This window comes from Candoia aspera, chromosome 1 (assembly GCF_035149785.1).
Source record: "Candoia aspera isolate rCanAsp1 chromosome 1, rCanAsp1.hap2, whole genome shotgun sequence".
NCBI classification, from domain to species: Eukaryota; Metazoa; Chordata; class Lepidosauria; order Squamata; family Boidae; genus Candoia; species Candoia aspera.
Genome location: NC_086153.1, coordinates 174,355,310 through 174,376,969, shown reverse-complemented (window position 1 = coordinate 174,376,969; position 21,660 = coordinate 174,355,310). Strand labels below are relative to the sequence as shown.

Here is a 21,660-nt window from a genome sequence, read left to right as displayed (position 1 = left end):
TGTTTAAAAGGGTTTTCTTACTCTACTGTCTCTGTAGAATAAAGGCATCCCCAGAGGCTAGAAGAACGGGGAGAGGAGGAAAGCCTGTCTTCAGGACCCCTGTTTATTATGAAAGGCCTCCTATTTGCCTCAAGGTGTTCACCAGTCCCAAAGGCCTCCTTTAATGCTGTTTGTATGCCCACCAGAGATAAAAAGGACTGTTTAAGTTAGATACCCCTGGATTCCGACTCCCAGCATGGACCAGCAAGACAAAACTGGCAGAATTCTCCCAGCTTGTGCATGGGTCTTGGCTTTCCCAGCTGAGCTAGCAGCTGTTAGCAGTGCACCAGTAGAAGACTTCTTGCCAAATGTTAGTTGCTGTTGACTTGAGTGCAGAACACCCACATCGCTTTGGATCCTGAGAGCTGGCATTCTGTTCCGTAAAGCAGATCAGAAAATAGGAAGAGGACTAGATCAGATACAGCATGAGCAGGAGAAACTAAAGCTGCCTTGCTTGGCTTGGCTAAGCCTGTTGCCTGGGATTGCAGGGCAAGGATATAGAGCAGTTCTCAGGACTGGAACATGGCAATGCTGCCAACTACATTTTCTCACATAAAAATGTTCCAGTGTCATTGGGTATTTCCAAGTATGTGTAGGATGGCAGCTGCTAGATACAGAACACATACAATCATGCTGGTCCAAAGTATTTGTTTTATTATCTATTTCCAGCTGTGGTGATGTCTGAGCCAAAGCTCTGATTCAAAGAGAGAGGTAGTTCATTTAACTCTTGGGTGTCTGCACTTTTCCTTCTTTCTTCTTTCCCAGTTCCTGTGTCCATAGCTGCTTGAGACATGCAGATAGGGACAATCCCATTAGGCTGCTCTGAGGGAACATCATCTGGTGGTGGCAATGAACTCCTGTGCAGCTTTGTGCCTTTTGATGGGCACAGTAAAAATAAAAGCAGTGTGCTGTATAGCCATATTGGACTGGCATTGTTGAGATGCTTTAGTATGTAATCAATTGTGTATATGATGCAGATTTTCCCCCTAAGCCAGTAATGAAATAATAAATCAGTTTTGTGGCATTTGTAAGATGAAATGTTTTCTTGAAGATTAAATCGCCCTCCTGGGTCCATTGTTATATAACTAAGGATTGAAAGTGCTTTCCTCACTCAAGATATAATTGTTACCAGGCTATTTGTGGGCCAGTACCACAAAAACCACCACTGCTGATTATTGCAGTCTTTAATTCCAACTGCTTAGGTTGCCATGAAATGTTGAAGGAGACAGGGAGAAGATGAAGGTGAAGCCAAGAAGGAGAGACACGCAGAAAGGAGGTGAAGAGGGGGTATGGAAGTGCAGTTTTGTGGTTAGAACAGAAAGAAGAAATGCTGAGATGTAATCTGGAAGCCATTCCAGAAACTTTATGTGTGGGCCTACGTGGGACACGTAGGCCTTTTTGGATGCCAGACACTGATGTTGGACAGGGTGGATATTCTTCTAGAGTGCCACCTTGTAAAAGGCCGTGATGTAGCTTAGTAACTGTTTGATTGCTTCTTCTTCACATTAGGTTGGAGAGTCAACGTTTAGGCAAGCCTTCTACTTTAGACCACAGGTGATTATTCCTGAGGCATTGGTGCTTCTGCTGCTATAGATTAAAAAAAAAACACCTTAAAATCAGATTATATATTTGATAGGCATAATATAGTGGTTAGAGTGTTGGATTAGGACTGCAGAAAACTGGGTTAGAATTCCTGCTTGACCAAATTCCCATGTTGTTTGACCTTCGGCCAGATTCTACCACCTTTTGGTGTCAGTTAAAGTTAAGAACTGTTGAAAGGATATAACAGAGACCATGACATATTATCCTGAAGAGGAAAGGTGGGACAAACATGTCATAAATAAAAATAAGTACCACTGCTTAAAAAAATGAAAAGAATGGCTATTTTCTACTGGTGAATTTCAGGACAGGCTTTAAACTCTGAGCACATTCAAAAGCCAAGGTGTTTGGTCTTGCCAAGTATCCACTGAAACGCCTTTCCTCACTCCTATCTGACATAGTAATTATGAAGGGAGGGAGAACATTTGGCTGGAACCATAGCATGAAGCCTTTCTCCAGATAAATGACAGCCAAGCACTGAAGCATGGTGATCACTATTACGTGAGATTTATCCAATTGTACGGAATTGTGTAACTCAGAAATAGAGGAGCTGTTGCTGAGGAAAGGCATTACCAGGGACAAGACAGGAAGGGAAGACTACAGTTAATTTTTGCATTGTATATTGAATGTATGATGGTCTGTTGGTCATTTCAGTTTTGAAGAGATCAATGTATTTTCCTTTTTTATCAAAGGCAGGATTGTTAAGTTGAGATCTAATAATGCCTGTGATTCCTGTTAGACTCACTATGGAAGAAAGGGAAGAAACGGAGGCACTTCCATTTATTTCCAAATTATCTGATTTCTGTTTTAAGTGTTCAGAAAAAAATGAAATTGTGTAGATGGGCCCATTTATAGCCGTTCTGTTTTTCTGGATTGTCTAAGATGTGAATGTGTTGGTATTTGGAGTGGATTATTGTGCACAGTAATTCTAAATATCCAGATTTAGCAGCCAATAGGAAAAAAAATGGAAAACATGTAACAACAGCAACAACATAATTCAGGCATCATTTGCCAGAAGAATACATTAATGTGTTTAAGATTATCACCATTGTCAATTGCTGTCTTTATTTTAGATTCTGGATTTTTTTTTTATCTGTTTGTTTGTAGCTCAGCCATGCGGGGGCCGCTTGAATTCCAAAGATGCTGGCTACATCACGTCTCCTGGCTATCCACAAGACTACCCCTCCCATCAGAACTGTGAGTGGATCATTTATGCCCCAGAACCCAACCAGAAGATCATCCTCAACTTCAACCCTCACTTTGAAATTGAGAAACATGACTGCAAGTAAGAGGTTTTTTGTTTCCCACTGCCCCTGTCCTTGACTTAGGAAAAAAAAAAAAAATCCTGTCTGTTCCCCTAATTCTTGGCCTCTCTTTACTCCCACGATATGATGAGTGTAATATCTTTATAAAAACTGACACTGTGATTGGAGGAATTTAGAATGGGAGGTTGAAACTCTGAAGCTGAAATTGATGATGCCATTCTGCAAAGTTGCATATAATATATCACATTTGGAATGTAGCTATTAGGCAAGAATTTCTGATAAGCCATTAGTATATCTAATACAGCGTGCATGAGCACACATTACAGCTCTTATTTCCAGGGCTTTTTTACTTTGCAATAAAGCACAGAATAAGGGAGATGGGGAACATGTGGAATCATATCCTGATGCCTGACTTGGCTGTGGCTCTCTAAGTCTAGGTCCTTTTTCTATCTTACTAAGCACTTAATAACTGCCTAAATAGATATACATTGTCAGTATTTTCACTTTCCTCATATTTGGTCATTACTATCCATCAGAGGTAGGAAAGGAAAAGCGACTCTCTTTTAAACTGCAGGAATAAGTAGAGTCCCTTCAGAATCAGAGTCCTAGATTGGTTAGGAGGCCTTTGTGCTGCAAATTTATGTAGGAGCAAATCTATTGGAATTTATGGTAACATATTTAGAATCATATTATTAGCATAATGAGAGCCAGTTTGGTGCAGTGGTTAAGGCACTGGGCTAGCAACTGGGAGACTGAGTTCTAGTCCCGCCTGAGGCACAAAGCCAACTGGGTGACCTTGGGCCAGTCCCTCTCTCCCAGCCCCAGGAAGCAGGCAAGGGCAAACCACTTCTGAAAAACCTTGCAAACAAAACTGCAGGGACTTGTCCAGGCAGTCTCTGACATGATTGAATGGATTAAAAAAAAAAAGCATAATAGTTAAGGATGCAGATTTGAGGAACCTGTCTTGTACAAGTTTAGCCTAGTATAAAGGGGCAACCATCATTGGGTGATTGAGCACTTGCTTCACATGCAGAAGGTCCCAGTTCAAATCTAGATGCCTCCGGTTAAGAGAAGGCTGAGGTAGCAGGTGATGGGAATGACTGAGACCTTGGAGATGGGCTGCTATTTGGAACTGAGGACCCTTGGCTTGATGGGTAACTTGGCTGACTTGAATAATGGAGATTCTTCCATTCCTATTACTGGAGGCGGTTTCAGAGAGTCCCATAAAGAAGTTGTTTTTGCACGCCTTTCTTGCTTGTAGTTTTCCTCCCCACAATTTAGTTTTGGAAATTACAAGTTGTGCTGGCATCCTAATTCCCACGCTGGTAAAGCACTGAAGTTGAAGCCTGGATATTGTAGTTGTTGGTCATGAGCAAGCCCTGCATTCACATGTCTGACAGCATGTATTTTAACTGCTTCTGTGATTCTAACATAGCCAGTTCCCATTGGTGGATATTTAGGTGATTTTGTATAATAAAAAAAAATAAAGGAAAAAAAAGATTACAATAGAAGAGAATATCTATAGCTTAGGGTTGAACTGTGGAGTGATGACGTTACCTAGTCTGGTAATGAAACGTTTGCAAGCCAACAACCAAGCTTAGCACCAAGGACTCCACAAAAAGAGATTGCATGACGGTTGCATGTTTGTTTGTTTGTTTTTAACTCCAAAAGGCAACCATTAGATTTCCAGTAGTTGGCCAGGTACGAGGCTTTAAAAAAATATTTATGGCAAGCGCCACTTCTCCTGCAGAGGAGAGAAAAGCAGCTTTTCTGACATTTCCTCTCCCATCTGGTTAGCAGAAAGAACTACAGCCTCTTCGGCAGCTTGTCACCTAGGTCTGGGCTACTCCTGTGCTGTGTGTTTGTCATAAGAAAGGAAGTGTTTGCTCCCTGCCTTCAAAAATCAGGCAGATCCTCCTGCACTTGGTGAATTGCAAAGCCAGGGAGCTCCATGTCCAAGAAAAACAATTAGCAGCCAGTAAGAAATAATTAACCGCTTCAGTGAGCACCATTAAAAGCATGAATTAATGAGGTAGCCCCTGGGGTTTTATAGCATGCCTGTGGCCTAGAGGCTGCCTAAAATATTTTGCTTTTCTTGAAAGTCTAGATCTGATCCTGCAGCCTTTTCATGTGGTTTTAGGTCCTGCTTATTTCTGAGTGGTGGATAAATTGTGGCAGTTGATGAGCTGGCTGATGATACAGCAACTCAGTTTCTCCAAAACAGTAATAATCCCCCCTGTAGATGGGGAGAAATGCCAGGTTCACCTTTTAACGTAAACCTATTTAATTGGTACTTCTGCACTATTTTATTGTGTCAAAATGCAACTATTCATTGACATCCATATATCTTTAATTAAAATTCACACAACTGTGTACAAAATGCTTTCCGATTAGGGACCTTTCTTGTGAAATACACACATCAGAGGAAATGTGCCTAATCTGTGTAAAGTTTTACACTTAAAATAAGAAACTGGAAAAATAAGAAACAGAGAGAAATTAAATTTATCCCTAAGAAAAAATAGTGCAAATCCATACAGCTGACATAGTCTGAAATTGCTTGCTTAGATCCTTGTTGGTACAAGTTTAAACCATTCAGTTCATTTTGGAATGAAATTGCTTTTGCCATCTTTGTGGATATCCAAAAACAAGACAAGATTGGTTTTGCTGGACCTCTCAGTACCTTTTAGTTTTCTTTTTTCATATTGTTTGTTAGTTTTATAGCCCATGTGTTCTCTCGGACTCAGAGCAGCTTACAAGGGCATCTGCCATCATGTTAAATGAAAACAGCTCGGGACGATTCTGCATGAAGGAAATCACAAACTCAGTTCAAACATTATGCTCCACCATGGTTTGTTCTAAGTATAGTTCTTAAGCTAAGCTGTGAAGATTTAGAACTGTTTCCTGATTTTGCTGTGTACCTGCTTAAGTCCATTTTGGTGGGTCAGAGCAGGGCCACCACTGTGGAATATTGCACCTTTTCGTGAATTAGAAAATGATGTTTCTTCAAGGTTTTTTTTTCTAAAGTCAGAAGAAGTGGGGAGGGTGTGTGCACGCTGCTGTATCTGCTCTCCTCGGGGACAAGGTGGCCATGCCTGTTTGCTGAAGCCCCCGAGTGCCCTCTCATCTGCTGGTAGACCACTTGCTTACTGTTATTTTGCCCAGAAAGGGAAGTGTCACGGACTCCCTGTGCTTTGCAAATGCTCAGCTGTGTGAATGGCATCCCTTCAGATGTGGTGTGGTATACAACAGGAGCTACTGTATGTGGCAGTTCTGGGTTAGAGGCTTCTACAGACAGAGCAATGGCTATGACTATCTTGCTAATTTACCTATCACACCAAATGGTGGTTAGCCCGGTCTGACAAACAAACCCATTTTTAGCTATAACTACAGATTCTGGTATATTGGCTGATCCCAAATCATGGCCCTCTTCTGTTCTCAGCTGAATATGTGGACAGTATCAAAATGGTCAAGTGGGGTTTGAAGGGGAGGCGTGTTCCTTTTGGCCTGAATATGAGGAAACTTCCCTGTGTGACTAAGGGACCAGGACCAGGTGCTCACTCTGTTTTCAATTCAGTTAACTCCCTGCCCAGGTTCTCCCTAAAACAAATTAAAGTTTAATATGATAGAATTTAGGAACCAACATGAAGCTTTCACTGTCCATGGGAATCCAGGAACTGCAGTAGCAGTCCATTGGGTTATAATGGGCCAGATATCTAGTTCCCTATTTAAGGGGAAAATATCTTCTTGTCCTACAGGATAGTTGGCCTAAATGCTCAGAGTGAAAGAATCTGCAGCAGTATATTTATGGGGAGAATCAAGTGTCTATTTTATATCAATAACATTTTATCCTGGGAGGCAATCCTCTAATTTATTATTCTTGCAATGTCACTTCTTCTCATAACGTCTGTGTGTATCTATGTATGTGAGAGAGACAGAGACAGGGAGAGACATTGCTGCCAAGGCAATAACCCATTAGCCATTTTAAAATAATTAATCATGGGAGAGGCATATTCCAGCACTGGAGAAAGGAAGCACACACCCTAAATGTAAATCAGCATGCAAAGAAAAGGGGAAAAAGGCTGAGAGTTCATGAAATGGTAGAGCAGTATTTTGGAAAATATGGTATTCTTTGCTGATGTTTGAGAATTTCTTATAATGTTTATTTGCAAAGACTTGTTAAGAGAATTGAAGTGATTGTGATAAAAAAAAAAGCACAGTACACATGTATAATTTATCAGTGGCCAGATTTTCACGAAGGCTCTTTAATCCACTTACTGGGAGATTAAATCCACACTGAACTTTAAAGAACCTCTCTACTTCTAAGCAGGCTTGCAGCATTAGATTCTGATCTTGAAAGTACAACATTCACATACAGTATGCAGAATAGTTTAAACAACAATTCTACAGCCTAACAGCAGCTGCTATTCTACTATGTAATTGGTTTAAATGTTGCTTATATATAAGTAATGGGACTTCCTGCATTAGGGCTGTAATACAATTCTACATAATTTGCATAATGTCCCAACATAGTCAACTTAACCCTTCACAAATAGATAATCATAAATTTAATGTGGTTGGGCCTTTAAAAGTCCTCCATGATTTCAATAATTTTTAAAAACATATTTTCTAGGCACTTTTCATGAAAATGCCTGCTATTTCTTTCCCTTTGGCTTCATGCATTGAAACGTCCTTATGCCCCAGTGATTCTTGGAATGGCCTTCCAGGACCTGCACTTCTCAGAGTGTAAGAACTAAAAAATAGAAAAAGCATGTGGTCAGGACAAAGCTAAAATTATTCAATTTAAATGCATTTCTAATTAAGTTAATTAAAATGGTTAATAGTCTGTTTTTGGCATATTGAATACTTCTTCCTTTGATCACATCAGTGGAATTTGAGAAAAAATTGGGAGAGATCCAAACTTCCAGGGCCCCTGATTTATATCCTGTCTTTTAATCGAAGTAATCCTTTACTCTAGAGTTTTTCAAACTATCATCCAGAGAACCTTAGGGTTCCATGAGAACTTGACAGAGTTCAGGCAAAAACAAAAGTTCACTAAAGTGCAGCTCTAGCTTTCTACCACTAGAGCAGTGTTTCTCAGCCTTGGAAATTTTAAGATGCGTGGACTTCAACTCCCAGAATTCCCCAACCAGCAAGCTGGCTGAGGAATTCTGGGAGTTGAAGTCTACGTATCTTAATGCTGCCAAGATTGAAAAACACTGAACTGGAGTATTGGCTCTTGATTACAGATTCTGGGGAAGGGAGGGTACCAAGATGATGAAAGGTCTGGAAACCAAGCCTTATAAGGGTCTATTAATGGATCTGGGTACATTTAACCTATAGAAAAGATGAATAAAGCCACAAGATATGATAGTGGTCTGAAAGGCTGTCATGGAGAAAAAGGAGTCGAATTATAAAAGAAGCAGATTTAAGCTAGACATCAAGACGAGCTTGATGTCTCTACAAGTGGAACTGGCTGCCATATTAAAGGGTGAATTCTCCTTCCCTAAAGGTCTTCAAACAGAAACTGGATAGTCATCTGTCAGAGATGTCCTAGTGGGGCCTGCACTGAGCAGGCAGTTGGACTTTAGGAGTCTGTGACAACCCAGAATTCTTTGTCTCTGTGGTAATGGATGAGGCCACGGTATAATTTCTTTGGGCTTTCCAGTTGCTGCCAAGTATCCTTCTCAGCAGGGCTCCCTGTAGGTTCTTCTGTGGCTGCTATAAAGGGTTTGGTTTCTCTCTGTCTTGCCGTGATGTTCTTTGTAGGGAGTTGATGTAATGTCTCCCTGTGGTTTTCAGTCCCCTGGTAGATTGATGCTAGGGAAACGTCAGAACATGCCCAGATTTTATTGGCTTGGTAACCTTATGATGTTAGTCCTTTCCCGTGATCCATGGCTGGCTGGGGTCATACATGTGACTGCTTCAGGAACTATGAATTAATAGCAGCAGCAGCAACAACAGCCAGATGATACTGGGGAAAAATAGTTTAAAAAGGGTGTATGCTCAAAAGTGGTTTGCAGAAGATAGTTCTTCCCAACCCAAATGGCTAGTGAAAAATCAAAACCAAGATGCCTGCCTGCCTGCCTGCATTGTCTTCAGATTTATAGATTGCAGTAATGGGCTTAAGAATTTTGTTAAAAAAAACACAGAACTAAACCAAATGTACTATTCTGATTCCCATTTGTACTCTCTTTTGCTTATTTATATGGAGACCCATTCCTTCATCCCAACATTTGGAAGAAGAGGAGAATTAGGAAAACTAGGAAAAGGCTCTACTTTTGCCTTCCTTGCCATGAAAGGAATAATTTGGCACTATTAAAACTTCTTTGCCCCCACAGCTTCGTTTCTACTCGAGGAAAAAGCGCTTCAATTTGGGAAAGCACTTCCAACCCCAAGAAAATTGGCCTCCTTCCGTTATCACGCGCCCTGAGTGTGCTATGCTAGGCACCGCCAGGATGTTTAATACTTGCAGGATGGGTGCTTTTCTGAAATGAAGATTGGAGGCTGAGCCATTCTCTGCTCTGCTGCCCTTTAGAAGCATTGACACAGCAGCCAACTGAAAGCAAAAGGGGAAAGGGAAACAGAAGCGCTGATTAAAGCAGCGCCAAACTATTTGGAAATAATGGTAATAGCCCAAGTCAGCTTGCCATTTCTTACTCTCCACGCGGTGAGTGCAGCTGCTGTTTTCCCCTCTTGCTCTTCTTCAAGTATCCATGTGGGAGGGTTTGGTATCTGCTCCTTGAATTGGGAAGCTGCATCTTGTTCGAAAAGAACAGGCTGTTGTGCTCTTCTGTCACATCAGATTGAGCAAAACCCCACGGCCGTGCCTGTGCCAAGGTTTATTTTTGATCTGGAAGGGAGACTTGAACTTCCTGAGGCTGAACGAAAGGACTTATTTCCCCTCGGCCCCCACCCCAGAGATCCCCTTGGTCACGTAGCTGGCCTGCCTAGATTATCTCTAATGGCTGCTTCTCATTTCTTTGACACCGCCTAGGTTGGAAAATTTGACTCTGAAACCTCATCAGTATGTGAATCACTGCACTGGAGGCCTTCCTTTTTCATTCACCCGCTCCCTCCCAGCAGCATCTTTCAAGTTCAGGTTTCAGTTTGGAATTCATATGCCTGTATTCTCTTCCCCAGTCCCCCAACCTTCCAATTTCTGAACTAATGCTGCTGAAATATGTGTCTCACTGTTCCATGCTGGGCTACTCATCATGCGGAAGGATCTTATGGGGCATTCAGATGGCTTTTTGTTTCAAGTCTGTATCATGGATGTGGGGCAGTCTTTCTCCTGCTGCAAAGAAGTCATTTCAAGGGAACTTTGGTAAAAATCAGCCCCAAGTATTTTCTCCGTCGTTATTCAGTTCAGTTCAATTGTGAGTAACCCAACGGACATCCTGGCTTTGGTGTGTTCACACTGGTGTGGGTAGCTCCGTGGCTTCATCAGTGATAGCTTATAGCCCCCTCTGGCGGTGACATGTCAGAGAGGTCATGCAGCCTTCTGAGACTGGCTTCTGGAGGAGAGAGTGGCTGAGATTGATAGAGACACTGTGGAGTTGTCTCGGGGTTTTGAAATTCTTAAGTGTGTTCACCTTGAAGTGAACTTCCTCTCTTGCTCTTGGTTGACAAAAATAGAATGCAGCGTGAAGAATTCACACAGGGAAATCACACAAATCATGGCAGAATATAGTGAACACACCTTAAAAGGCCAGTACAGTGAGGCTTCGGAAAACTGGCTTTAAATGTAATCAAGACTAGATGTATTATGCATTGTGCCTTAAAACTGCTCTCTTGATCCTGAAAAATAGATCAAATGCCTCCAGAGTATATTAACAGCATTGATTTAAAACCCAAACTCTTGTTCTTTCATTGTACTAACATTACTCCTTAATTATTCCATCACATTTAAAGCTTCTAGCATTATAGGGGAAGTGCAAAATTTTACAGAATTCTGCATTCTGCAGCCTAAAGACAATCAAATGAAATACCAGCAGAACTGAATTAATGATAGGTCAGGAATTGAAGTAATGGGGGGGGGGATGTATTTTCCCAAGCTGGGATCCTGCCTACTAGATTTCTTATTCAGCTCGGAAAAGAGAAGTGCCATTTTTATATCTGTGTATCTGTCCTGGATTGTTTCAGGGAGAATTGAATCAAAACGAAGCAACCTGTGTTCTCAGCATTTTTTGCTTAGAAATAATGTTCTTCGAAATGAGTAAGAGTTAGTTCTAAGTAGATTTGTTTAATGCTAAAGTGTACATCTTCCCGATTGAGATGAGGCGTATGACAAAATAGGGTAGTATTATGACAAAACAGACTATGCCAAGAGTTTCTTAGCTATCCCCGGGATCTATTTTCCTTAATGAAAATTAGGCTGCTTGAATTTAATTCACTGGCAGATGTTTCCTCACAGAATGGGGAAATATTTGGAAGTGCCGTAACTTTATAGCCAAATAATACAGAATAAAAAATAGCAATAAAACGAGACTCATAAAAAGACCATGAGGCCAAGATCAAGCGCAGTGTTTCCTGATTGTGATCACAATTTAACAGCATTCAGCTACTCCCATTGAGAACTCAGAGGTCTGAACTGCTAATAGAAATTAGCCTCTCCCACAGGCCAGCCCAGGCATTTAGTCAGGATGGGGGTTCCTAGCTCAGAGTTTCAGATGATATAAAACAACACATGAGCAACTCTTAGTTTGATGTACCATCAACGATGGACTGAGCCAGAGAACCAGCCCCAAAAGACTAGTGATAGCCAGAATTTCAGATGGCAAATTCTCATTTAGGCTTCCACAGAGGAAGTCAAACTCCAAGCAAAACAGCATGTTGGGCAGACAACAGGGAACATGGAACACAATTCTTAAAAATTTAAAGTAAGTTACTTGTGAGAACAGAGCTGTGCTCCATGTAGTAGGAGGCACACAGTATGTAAATAGGAAACAAGTTATTTCACTTTGTCTCTGCAGGAAGAGATACCATCTTTGGGGTGCAAGATGAATAAGCTGCTGTAAGGGGAGGACTGAGTATGACCACTTTACATTTTGGTTTCTGAATTAGGATAGTATGGTGGGGTATCCAGAAGTAAGCATGCAGATTCTAATTCTGAGTCAATAATTTACCCTCCTTGCTTTCAAAAATTGTTCTGGAGGATGGGTTTATGGGGAAAAATAATAGAGCCAAACTTCATAGGATTGTTGGTGAGTAGACTTGGAGCTATGATGTTTCTGATCCCCATTTTATTTCTCTTCTTAGGAACTGAACCACTAAGGTATCTCAGATAAGCTAGAATCTCTGAGCCAACATTTATGAAATTGGGATAGTAATATATTTGCAGGACTTTTGGTGAAAATGAACGGTGATATTATGCAAACAAACACTACATTGCTGCCTGCCAATTTTATAACAATCTACAGGGAAAGAAGAACATAAATGTTTATTTGTTTTTTCCTGCCTGTTTTTATATTGCTTCAGTGGAGGGAAGCAGAAGTGAAAATTGTGAATCATTGAAGTACAGTTCTGACTTGACTATATGCCCACTAAAATAACAGCTGATAATTATAATTTTAGATCCAGTGAGCCTTGGCTGCACCCTTTCACACAGGAACACAGTCTTGCAACCAGGCTTCTTTCCATCAGCCATGGTCAAAGAGCAGCTGAGGCAGCCATTACTGTGGGATAATTAATAGCATTGTGAAGACTGATGAATGAATGGTACAGGCATAAATGTTTAAAAAATAAAACAAATGCATCTCTAGAAATTGGACAACTGCTAGAAATATAAACAATGCAACTTTCCCCTCTCTTAAACCAAGAACAGGTCTATAGTACCCTGTATGAGATCCAATTTCTTGTTTTACAACAGAGGTAGCAATTGGCTTGTTTCCCCTCCATACCCTACCTCCACACTCTTGCAGAATTCAGTATTAAAGGAGTAACTTTGAATATAGTAAGAAACTGAAAAATGTGGAAATTTATTCAGGAATCAAGTAACAATATGAAACTATTTGTTAAAAATTACACCATAGTTCTGCTGGAATGTAATTTAGGATGCAAATGAAACCTAGATTGAAAAGATTTTTATTAATAGCCTGTTGAATAAAGAACATTTAGAACTTAATGTATAAAGTGCAAATAATTTATGCATAAGGAGGCAGTTGAACCCAAGCCTTTCAATGAATTAAATACATGTAGGAAGCACTTAAACTTCATTGACAGATACGCAGTTGCAGCTATTACTAGAAAAAGAAAGGAAAACAGGGCAAATTATTATACATTATAATACCAAAGAATGTGACAAAATAAAAAGACAGGATAGTCTCTGTGCAGGAATATAGGCTAATGAGGAAAAAAAAAACAGCCAGAATTCTTATTTTTTTTAGAGAACCTTAATCGATCTTATGTTTATATATAGGCTTGATAGAAGGAAAGCTTGAATAAATTTAGATTAAATTATATCAAATATTTATTCTGTCCAGCAATAATGGATGCATAAATCCTTCAAAATCTCCAGGTTCAAATAAAATGTAATTCTTGGTCCTGTTGGCTTGGCAGCAGAATGCTATAACTATTTCTAATTCTTTGATTCAACTGCTAACACATCTTTTCAATGAATGTTTAGAGATATGACGTATACTGGACTCTAGAAATTATACAAGAAAGATGTGTTTTTATACAATAGATAAAGACTTTTCTACAGGACATGCATAAACTTATTTAACTTTTAAATTAGGATTTTAATGTATGATGCTTTAGGGCAAAATGTTGATTAACATAAATTGATAATAACAATCATTATGACCAACATGGCAATAGTGAGGCAACATTAGAATGGTCTTATCCACGATTAACAAGTATAACAAGACAAAGAAAAATCTTGTATTGATGTTTATTCAGGCAGAAAAGTATTTTCAGTACTGTGGAGTGCAAGTATCATTTTAATACACTGCAGAGTTTTGGAATAGATAAACTTTTCTGAAATTAGATCTTCTGAAATCTGAATCATTTACTTGCAAAGTGGCATTAATCAATGTTATCTTTTAATCATATTGTTCATGGTCAGTTTAAAAACTGAAATTCACTGTTTGTTGGTTAAATTTGAGCTGCAACTAAATAAATAAATATTTTCCCTCAAATTTGAATTTATTTGTTAGAAACGTAGAAATTTCAGTCTTGGACAGATTAGATATTGAAATCCTGGCACAAAATGGCGTGTGTGTGTGTGTGTATAGGAAGAAAAAAAACCAAGTTTTGGGATAACCTTCTAAAACCTTGAGATAAAGGAGGCACAATCTTTCCAAACTTGTACATATTATGGTACTAATTTAAAAACGACATTATAGAGCTGAAGTTCTAGATAATACCTTGGTTGTATATTAATGGACCTAGCACTGCCATACTTTCTTTTACTCAAATATTTATATGGCTGCTGCCTTTAAGTTTGAACTAAGGATAGGGCAGCTCTAATTTCAAGTTTCTATTTGCTATTCTTGACCTGTATTCAATAATATAAAATAGTGCATAGTCCTTCATTATAGACAATATGAAATTACAACCAAGGAGTCAAACCATTAAATTGTTTGGTTCATACTGAACTATTATTGATGGTTTATGTTGTCTCTGGTTCAGGTCAAAGGCCCAATGATCAGTTGGTTTTCTTTTATTTCATGTGAGAATATTATGTGAAATATAAAGCATGTAATTTACAGCAGTCACGATGGGATTATTAGGTTTGAAACGGCTGCAGTTATATCAGCAATATGTAGAGTGAAATATAAATGGAATTTTTAAAAACATACTTAGCAAAAATGTTGAGGGGGTTAATTTGAATTGTATATTCAGAGACATGAAAGAGTGACTTGCCATGTCTAGAGGCTGACTGCAGCATGGGAGAGGTCTCATCAATGTCTCTCCTTCCACCATTAATAGGTGGAATTATTCTTTAGGTTTGTCACTGCCCTCCCCATCAAGATTTGTGCTAACAGTCTGTCTAAATAGGTTGTTTTCATTTTTCTCTGTTTCTCTTGTTTTCTGCCATCCATTCTTGTTTTCCTGCCCCAGTTTTGTATTCTGAGATAAATTCCTATTTCAAGCTTATACTTGCTTTATTTTATATTGCTGTTACTCTACTGAAATTAATGAAAAACACTTGAAGTCATATGTTGTATTTCCAGTCCAACTAAGAAGGCTGTCATCTAGTGAGTGTATCACGTTAGAAGTTTTCTTGTTTGGTTGAATTTTTATTCTCAGTTTGAGTTCTGATTGATTCCCCCACCTCCATCTCATTCTATTCTGATTCAAGTTCAACATCAAGTTTTAGTTCAGAAAAAGTTTCTTTATTTTGTAAGTCACATTATTTTTTTACTTTTTTTTTAAAGTCCAATACTTCATATTATATATTTATTTTAAGGCCAAAACTTTATGCATATTTACTTGAGAGTAAGATTAATTGAATATTATCTTATCGCGTCCACAGAATGCCGCCCCACGGCCCTGTTTAAAATCACTCGATCCCTTCTTGGGAAGGTGGGCCCATTGACCCACCTACAGGGCCGTGCAGAGGACTTTTCTGAGCATCTGCAGGATAAAATCGCTTGGATCCATTCCAAGTTAGACTCCAAGTGTGAGGCATGGTCCGTGGAGATACCAAGGGAGTGTACTTACCTAGTTACCTGGGAACAGTTTGATCCTGTTGGACCCGAGGAAGTGGACAGGATCCTCTGGACAGTAAATTCCACCAGACATAGTCATCTAGACCCATGTCCCTCCTGGCTGGTGAAAGCAGCTCAGGAGGTGACATGTGGTTGGGTCCAGGCAATGGTTAATACATCCTTGAGGGAGCGGGTGTTTCCAACTGCTTTTAAGGAGGCGCTGGTGCACCTCAAGAAACCATCGCTGGACCCTACTGTACTGGACAGTTTTCGTCCAGTCTCCCACCTCTTCTTTTTGGGGAAAGTGGTTGAGAAAGCGGTTCTGGATGAAATGGATTATCTAGACCCCTTTCAGTCAGGTTTCAGACCCGGATATGGGACGGAAACAGCATTGGTCGCATCTATGGATGATCTCTGGCGGGAGTAGGATGGTGGCAGTGCATCCATCCTCGCTCTTCTTGACCTCTCAGCAGCTTTTGATACCATCGACCATGGTATCCTTTTGGGGCGGCTCAGGGAGTTGGGGGTGGGCAGTGTAGTTTTGCACTGGTTCACCTCCTTCCTCCAGGGCTGGTCCCAATCAGTGATGATAGGGAGCGAGAGGTCCGACCCTCGGCCCGTCCTTTGTGCAGTGCCGCAGGGTTCGATTCTCTCTCCTCTCCTTTTTAACATCTACATGAAACCACTGGGTGAGATCATCCATCACCATGGGATGAGGTATCATCAATATGCTGATGATACTCAGTTGTACATGCCCACCCCAAGTGAGGTAAGTGTTGCTGTGACCACCCTCTCTCGGTGCCTGGGGGCTGTAGGGATCTGGATGGGGAACAACAGGCTTCAGCTGAACCCTGGTAGGAAGGAGCGGCTGTGGGTTAATGGCTCTTCCGTATCCAGAACTTTGTCATCTTTGGTTCTGGATGGGGTTGCACTGCCCCAAACAGACCCGGTGCATAATCTGGGGGTCCTTCTGGACTCACAGCTCCTGCTCAAAGAGCAGGTGGCAGCTGTGGCCAGGACAGCCTTTGTGCAACTTCATGTTGTGTACCAGTTACACCCCTTCCTGGATCGGGAGGCCCTTCGAATAGTCACTCATGCCCTTGTTATTTCCCATATAGACTATTGCAATGCACTCTACATGGGGCTACCCTTGAAGAGTATCCAGAAGCTACAGCTGGTCCAGAATGCAGCCACGTGGGCTATCTTTGGTGCCCCTAGAAGGGCACATGTAACACCTTTGCTGCGTGAGCTGCATTGGGTGCCAGTCTGCTTCTGGGTCCAATTCAAGGTGTTGGTTATCACCTTTAAAGCCCTATGTGGCATGGGGTCAGGCTACCTGAGGGATTGCCTCCTCCCCGTTACATCAACCCGTCCCACCCGATCATGCAGAGAGGGCATGTTGTGGACCCTGTCGGTAAGATAATTCCATTTGGCAGGGTCCAGGAGGTGGGCCTTCTCTGCAGTAGCGCCCACCCTCTGGAACATCTTGCCCCCGGAGGTGAGACTAGCCCCACCGTTCCTGGCCTTCCAAAGGAATCTGAAGACCTGGCTCTGCCACCTGGCTTGGGGTGGGGAGGGGAGTCATCATGTTTGGGGATGGCTAGTGCCCTAGAGTGCTTGTCGCATACAAGGACTGAGTTATTATTAGCCATTTGGATTCTATTTTTATCTATAATTATTGTTTGCATGTAATTGTATTTTTAGATATTGTATTTTTAGATACTGTAATTTTATTGCAATTTTATTTTTTTATTGATTATTGTTGTAAACTGCCCACACTTTCTCTGGTGGGAGGAGATGGGCAGTGACAAATTTGACAAATAAATAAATAAATAAATATAGTTGGACTTACTGTATGTCCAAGTAGATGTATATGTGACTAAGTGGAGTAAGTAACTAATTACTGTATAGCTTACATTTTTTTGTGTGGGAAATAATGTACAACGTGTAGTTCTGGCTTAAGATCCGTATGTGGGTATAATAGGGTAGTGCAACTTGTATACATATCTACTCCAGATAGACTAAGGGATGCCATCAAAGTTTTTTCTCATTCTTTAAAGGTTGTGCAGTTCTGCATAGGCTCAACTCTAGCAAGATCAAGTGTCTGTGGGTTTTTAGGCACTGTACGCTCATGTAACCCCTCTACTTCATGAGCTACATTGTCCTAACAGCCAGGAACCACACTGAGATGAGGAATAGGTCTCTAGTGTTTTATTACTGCTACGTTAGACAGAAAATCCTAACAAACTGAAGAAGCGTGGGAAAAACCCAGACAGATAAACCCCAAAAGTCAAGGCAGGTCTGTTCTGTGTCTCTTTGAATGGCTGCTCAACTCCTCACTACTACGCATGCGTTTTCCCCCCTGGATAGGGGCCCCCTCCTGCTCACCATCAGTGCTCATGACATACATTGTGTCCCACTGGGCTTCTGGGTGTCCTTATAAAGCTTTTCATGGTAGAGAGCCAGGTTATCTGCAGGACTACCTGTCTCCAATTATTTCTAGCCTTTCCACTAAATCTGACAGGTTGGGCATGCTCCAGGTCGCTCCTATCAAATAGTGTCATTTGATGGACCCCAAGAAGCATGCCTTTCTTGTCACGCCTGCCCTATCAAACAGCATACTCCCTGAGATTTGGATGTCCCTGACCCTGCTAGCTTTTTGTAAGGTGTTGACAATCTGATTTTCCCTCGGGCACAGGGCCAGGATGCTGGATGAGCCAGTGTTCAGGAAAGCGACTGTGCAGATTATGAATCACCCTGAGTGTAACATGTTGTTTTAAATTGTTTTTGATTATTTTGTGGTTGCTTTTTAACTGGATGTTAGACACCCATTGTCACATGGTGAATGGGTGGCGATATAAGTTTAATAAGTAAATAAACGTTTTGTGATTTATCATACAGCAAACATACTTTTTAAAAGGGCAAATGTTCAAGAAGGGATTCCATGGTGAGTAAACAATCCAGATATTTTATTGTAAAACAGATCCGGTTTTAGATATTGCAACTCTGTCACATTTATACGTGGCCAATGACTAAGATCACTCAATCCCACTGGAGAAATCTGTTGTTGATCTCATAGGCATTTGTTAGTACCTATTATCTAATACCTATAAAGGGACTTTTTAACACATTTTTGTATAGAATTCTTCCATCTAATCATTGCACATTCTAGCTCCTTGAGGATTAAGGAGCGTTAACTCAAGAAGCCTTCTAAATATTGACACTGAGATTACCCTTCTGATGTCTGATCCTTTTGCAATTTGCAACCCCACAGAGTCTATAAAATTAGTGCAGAGGTTGCTTTGGCAGGATTTGTGTAGTATGTGCATGTGCACACATGCATGCATGAAATCCAGTGACTGAGGACATGGTGTCATAATATTGTGTGTCATAATATTTTAGCACTCTGTTTTAGAAATACAGTACAAATAGTTGCCAATTACATTTTCCTGCTATTGGCAAGTAGCTTCTTGCATGAGATCAGAGCAGCTTTTCCCACTCTTGCATACCTCTAGAAGGCATTGGGTTAAAGAAAGATCATGGACTAAAGAAATATGGTAATATATGATATATTCACATTAAGAATGAGTAGTAACAAGAAAAAAGGGGGAAAAAGAATGAATGAAATGCAATATAAAGAATATTATTGAAAACACATCAGGCTATAACTTTTAACCAGACAGAGATAAGCACTCTTTCCTCCAGAAATAAACTGAGTTTTAGACATTCTATAGACATATAGAAGATCACAGCAATCCAGTTTGGATTCACAATTGTGTCTTTAGGCGTTAACAAACAGTGGCCACAGTTGGACAGGACCCTAGAGACTGAGGCTGGAACTTTCAAGCTGGAAATTATTGGGTGTCTTTTGATAACCAGCAGCCAGTTTGGTCTAGTGCTTAAGGCAACAGGCTAGAAACCAGGAGACTGGGAGTTCTAGTCCCACCTTAGGCTTGAAAGCCAGCTGGGTGACCTTGGACCAGTCAGTCTCTCTCAGCCCAACTCACCTCACAGGGTGGTTGTTGTGGGGAAAATAGAAGGAGGAAGGAATATTTGGTACATTTGCCATCTTGAGTTATGTATAAAAACAATAAAGGCGGGATAAATAAATAAATAAATAAGTGCTTCTACCAAGGTTAAGTTCTTTGCCTTCATTTTTATTTCAAATCTTAGAGCATGATTAGCAACAGTGTCTTGACTACACACAGACAGTGAGGGGAAATAATTGATCCCTTCTCCTCTCTTATACCTTTACATGCCACCCATCACAGTGTAGGGAGAATGAAAAAATTATTATGAGAATTATTTGCCTTTAATAACAGTGAAGAAGAACCAAATTTAGTACAAGGATCAGACAAAAGGAAGCCTGGAAACTATGTAAAGAATGGAATGTTTCCCCAAATCATTCACTACTGGGGATCCTTTTAAATGAGCTGGATAGTGTAGGTGCAAAACATAAAGAGTTTGAATGGTGGAGTAGAAAGCTATATGGAGTGTGGATGACATTCCAAGCTGCAAATTCTTAAATGTAGAGGTGATCTCTAAGCCAAGAAGTTGTTTAAACATAGGGCAAAACCCCACTCTTTGTAGCAATGATAGTATTATTCATATGTTCTTACTTTTCTCCCAGGATGATACAATGCCATGCGAAGAACCTTTAATGAATAATATCGGGCCTTGTTCTTAGCTCAAGAAGAAAAGATAGAATGTTTGCTTGACATGTTAGCAAAGCACTTCACTGATAAAATTGCTCACATCCGTTCATTTATAAGCACCACTTTAAATACAATTCTTGCTCAAGAAATGTGCTTGCTCTCCTCTTATCTAGTTGTTTTGGTTGGGTTTTAGTTGTTTTCAGCCTAAAGGTCCTGGGAACGATTTAATCTATCACGTGTGCTTTAATTTCCTGTCCTACATACAGTAACTAGCTAAAGTAAACTAGTGATGGCCCCGTGGAGAAAGAAAGCAAATCCTGGCTTTGTTGTGGATCTTTAGGCCCTTTGTTCACAACAGAAATTTGGAGGTTCTTTTAGATGAAGCCAGTTACCCATTTCAATCTAGTTTCACACTTATTTTCAAGGCAAAAACTCCAAGATTGTTGCAGGCAAGTTTGCCAGGAGATGTGAGGTAGTGTGTCCTTAGTGATCCTTTTAAAACTTTCTGTATCATTTTACATTTTCCCACCACTGTAACCTTCTTTTCAGTGACGGCTGAAGGCTATATGTCGCCACTAGGCCATGTTGACTGGTGAAGCTACCTCCTGCCGATGCAAAGATTTGCATTTTTTGAATGATTCGGAACAAGGGGCAACACTGACGCCCCCTAAACTTGGGTGTCATAAGCCAATGCCCTTGGCCAAAAGCCAGCACTGATTCTATCCTGTTGGTTCTGTAACTCTGAGATGACAGGAAATGGAGCTGAAGGAGGATTAATGTTCCATACTGTAGGAGTTGTCACGTAGGATGCCACATGTCCATTATAGCCTGCATTTTAAGCAAAATATTACATATGGAAGAAATAGTAGGCTAGCTTGCCCTGAGTCAGACCATCATCTAGTCTAGTATTATTTATCTTCATCTGCTGTGATTTCAGGCAAAAGAGTCCTTTCTTGGCATCTCTTGCCAAAATTAGTTTAACTATAAATGATATGGATCTAACTAGGGTCTGCCTGCTACAATATTAAAACAATGCTTGAATGATATTTGGTCAGATCTTCAAAGTCTTTGTTCAAGGGGTGCCGCACAATATGGAAAAGCAAAGCTGCCTTAAGATTTTAGAGAAATGCCTTTTGCTGTCAATTTTTAAGTATTTTAAGCTGCTTAGAACTGTGTGAAGACTAGCTAAGATAAACATTTTAAGTTAATAAAAAAAAGGAAACTGCCATTGGACAAGACTGTTGTTGGAATACTGAGATAATGTTATATAAATGGGTTTGAAAAGCTGTTGATGAACATATTTTCAGAATACTATTATTCAGCAACATTGATTATAATGATGACGATATTCAGAATTATTATTATCATTATCATTATCCCTTGACTTACAAAATAGTTGTGGTGATTGAAAGAAGTTCTGCCTGGCAGCTGAAACTGTACCTGATAAGA

General features: G+C 40.3%; 1 protein-coding gene across 4 annotated transcripts in view; it reads left to right on the top strand.

Annotated features, from left to right (window-relative positions):
* The window catches only part of NRP2 (neuropilin 2), a 179,362-nt gene that overhangs the window by 33,337 nt on the left and 124,365 nt on the right, over positions 1-21,660 (top strand). For all 4 annotated transcript variants that reach the window (XM_063317960.1, XM_063317961.1, XM_063317962.1 and 1 more), the window contains exon 2: positions 2,746-2,923. In XM_063317960.1, coding sequence (XP_063174030.1) covers positions 2,746-2,923 — 178 coding nt within the window. The remainder of the gene's footprint in view (positions 1-2,745; positions 2,924-21,660) is intronic.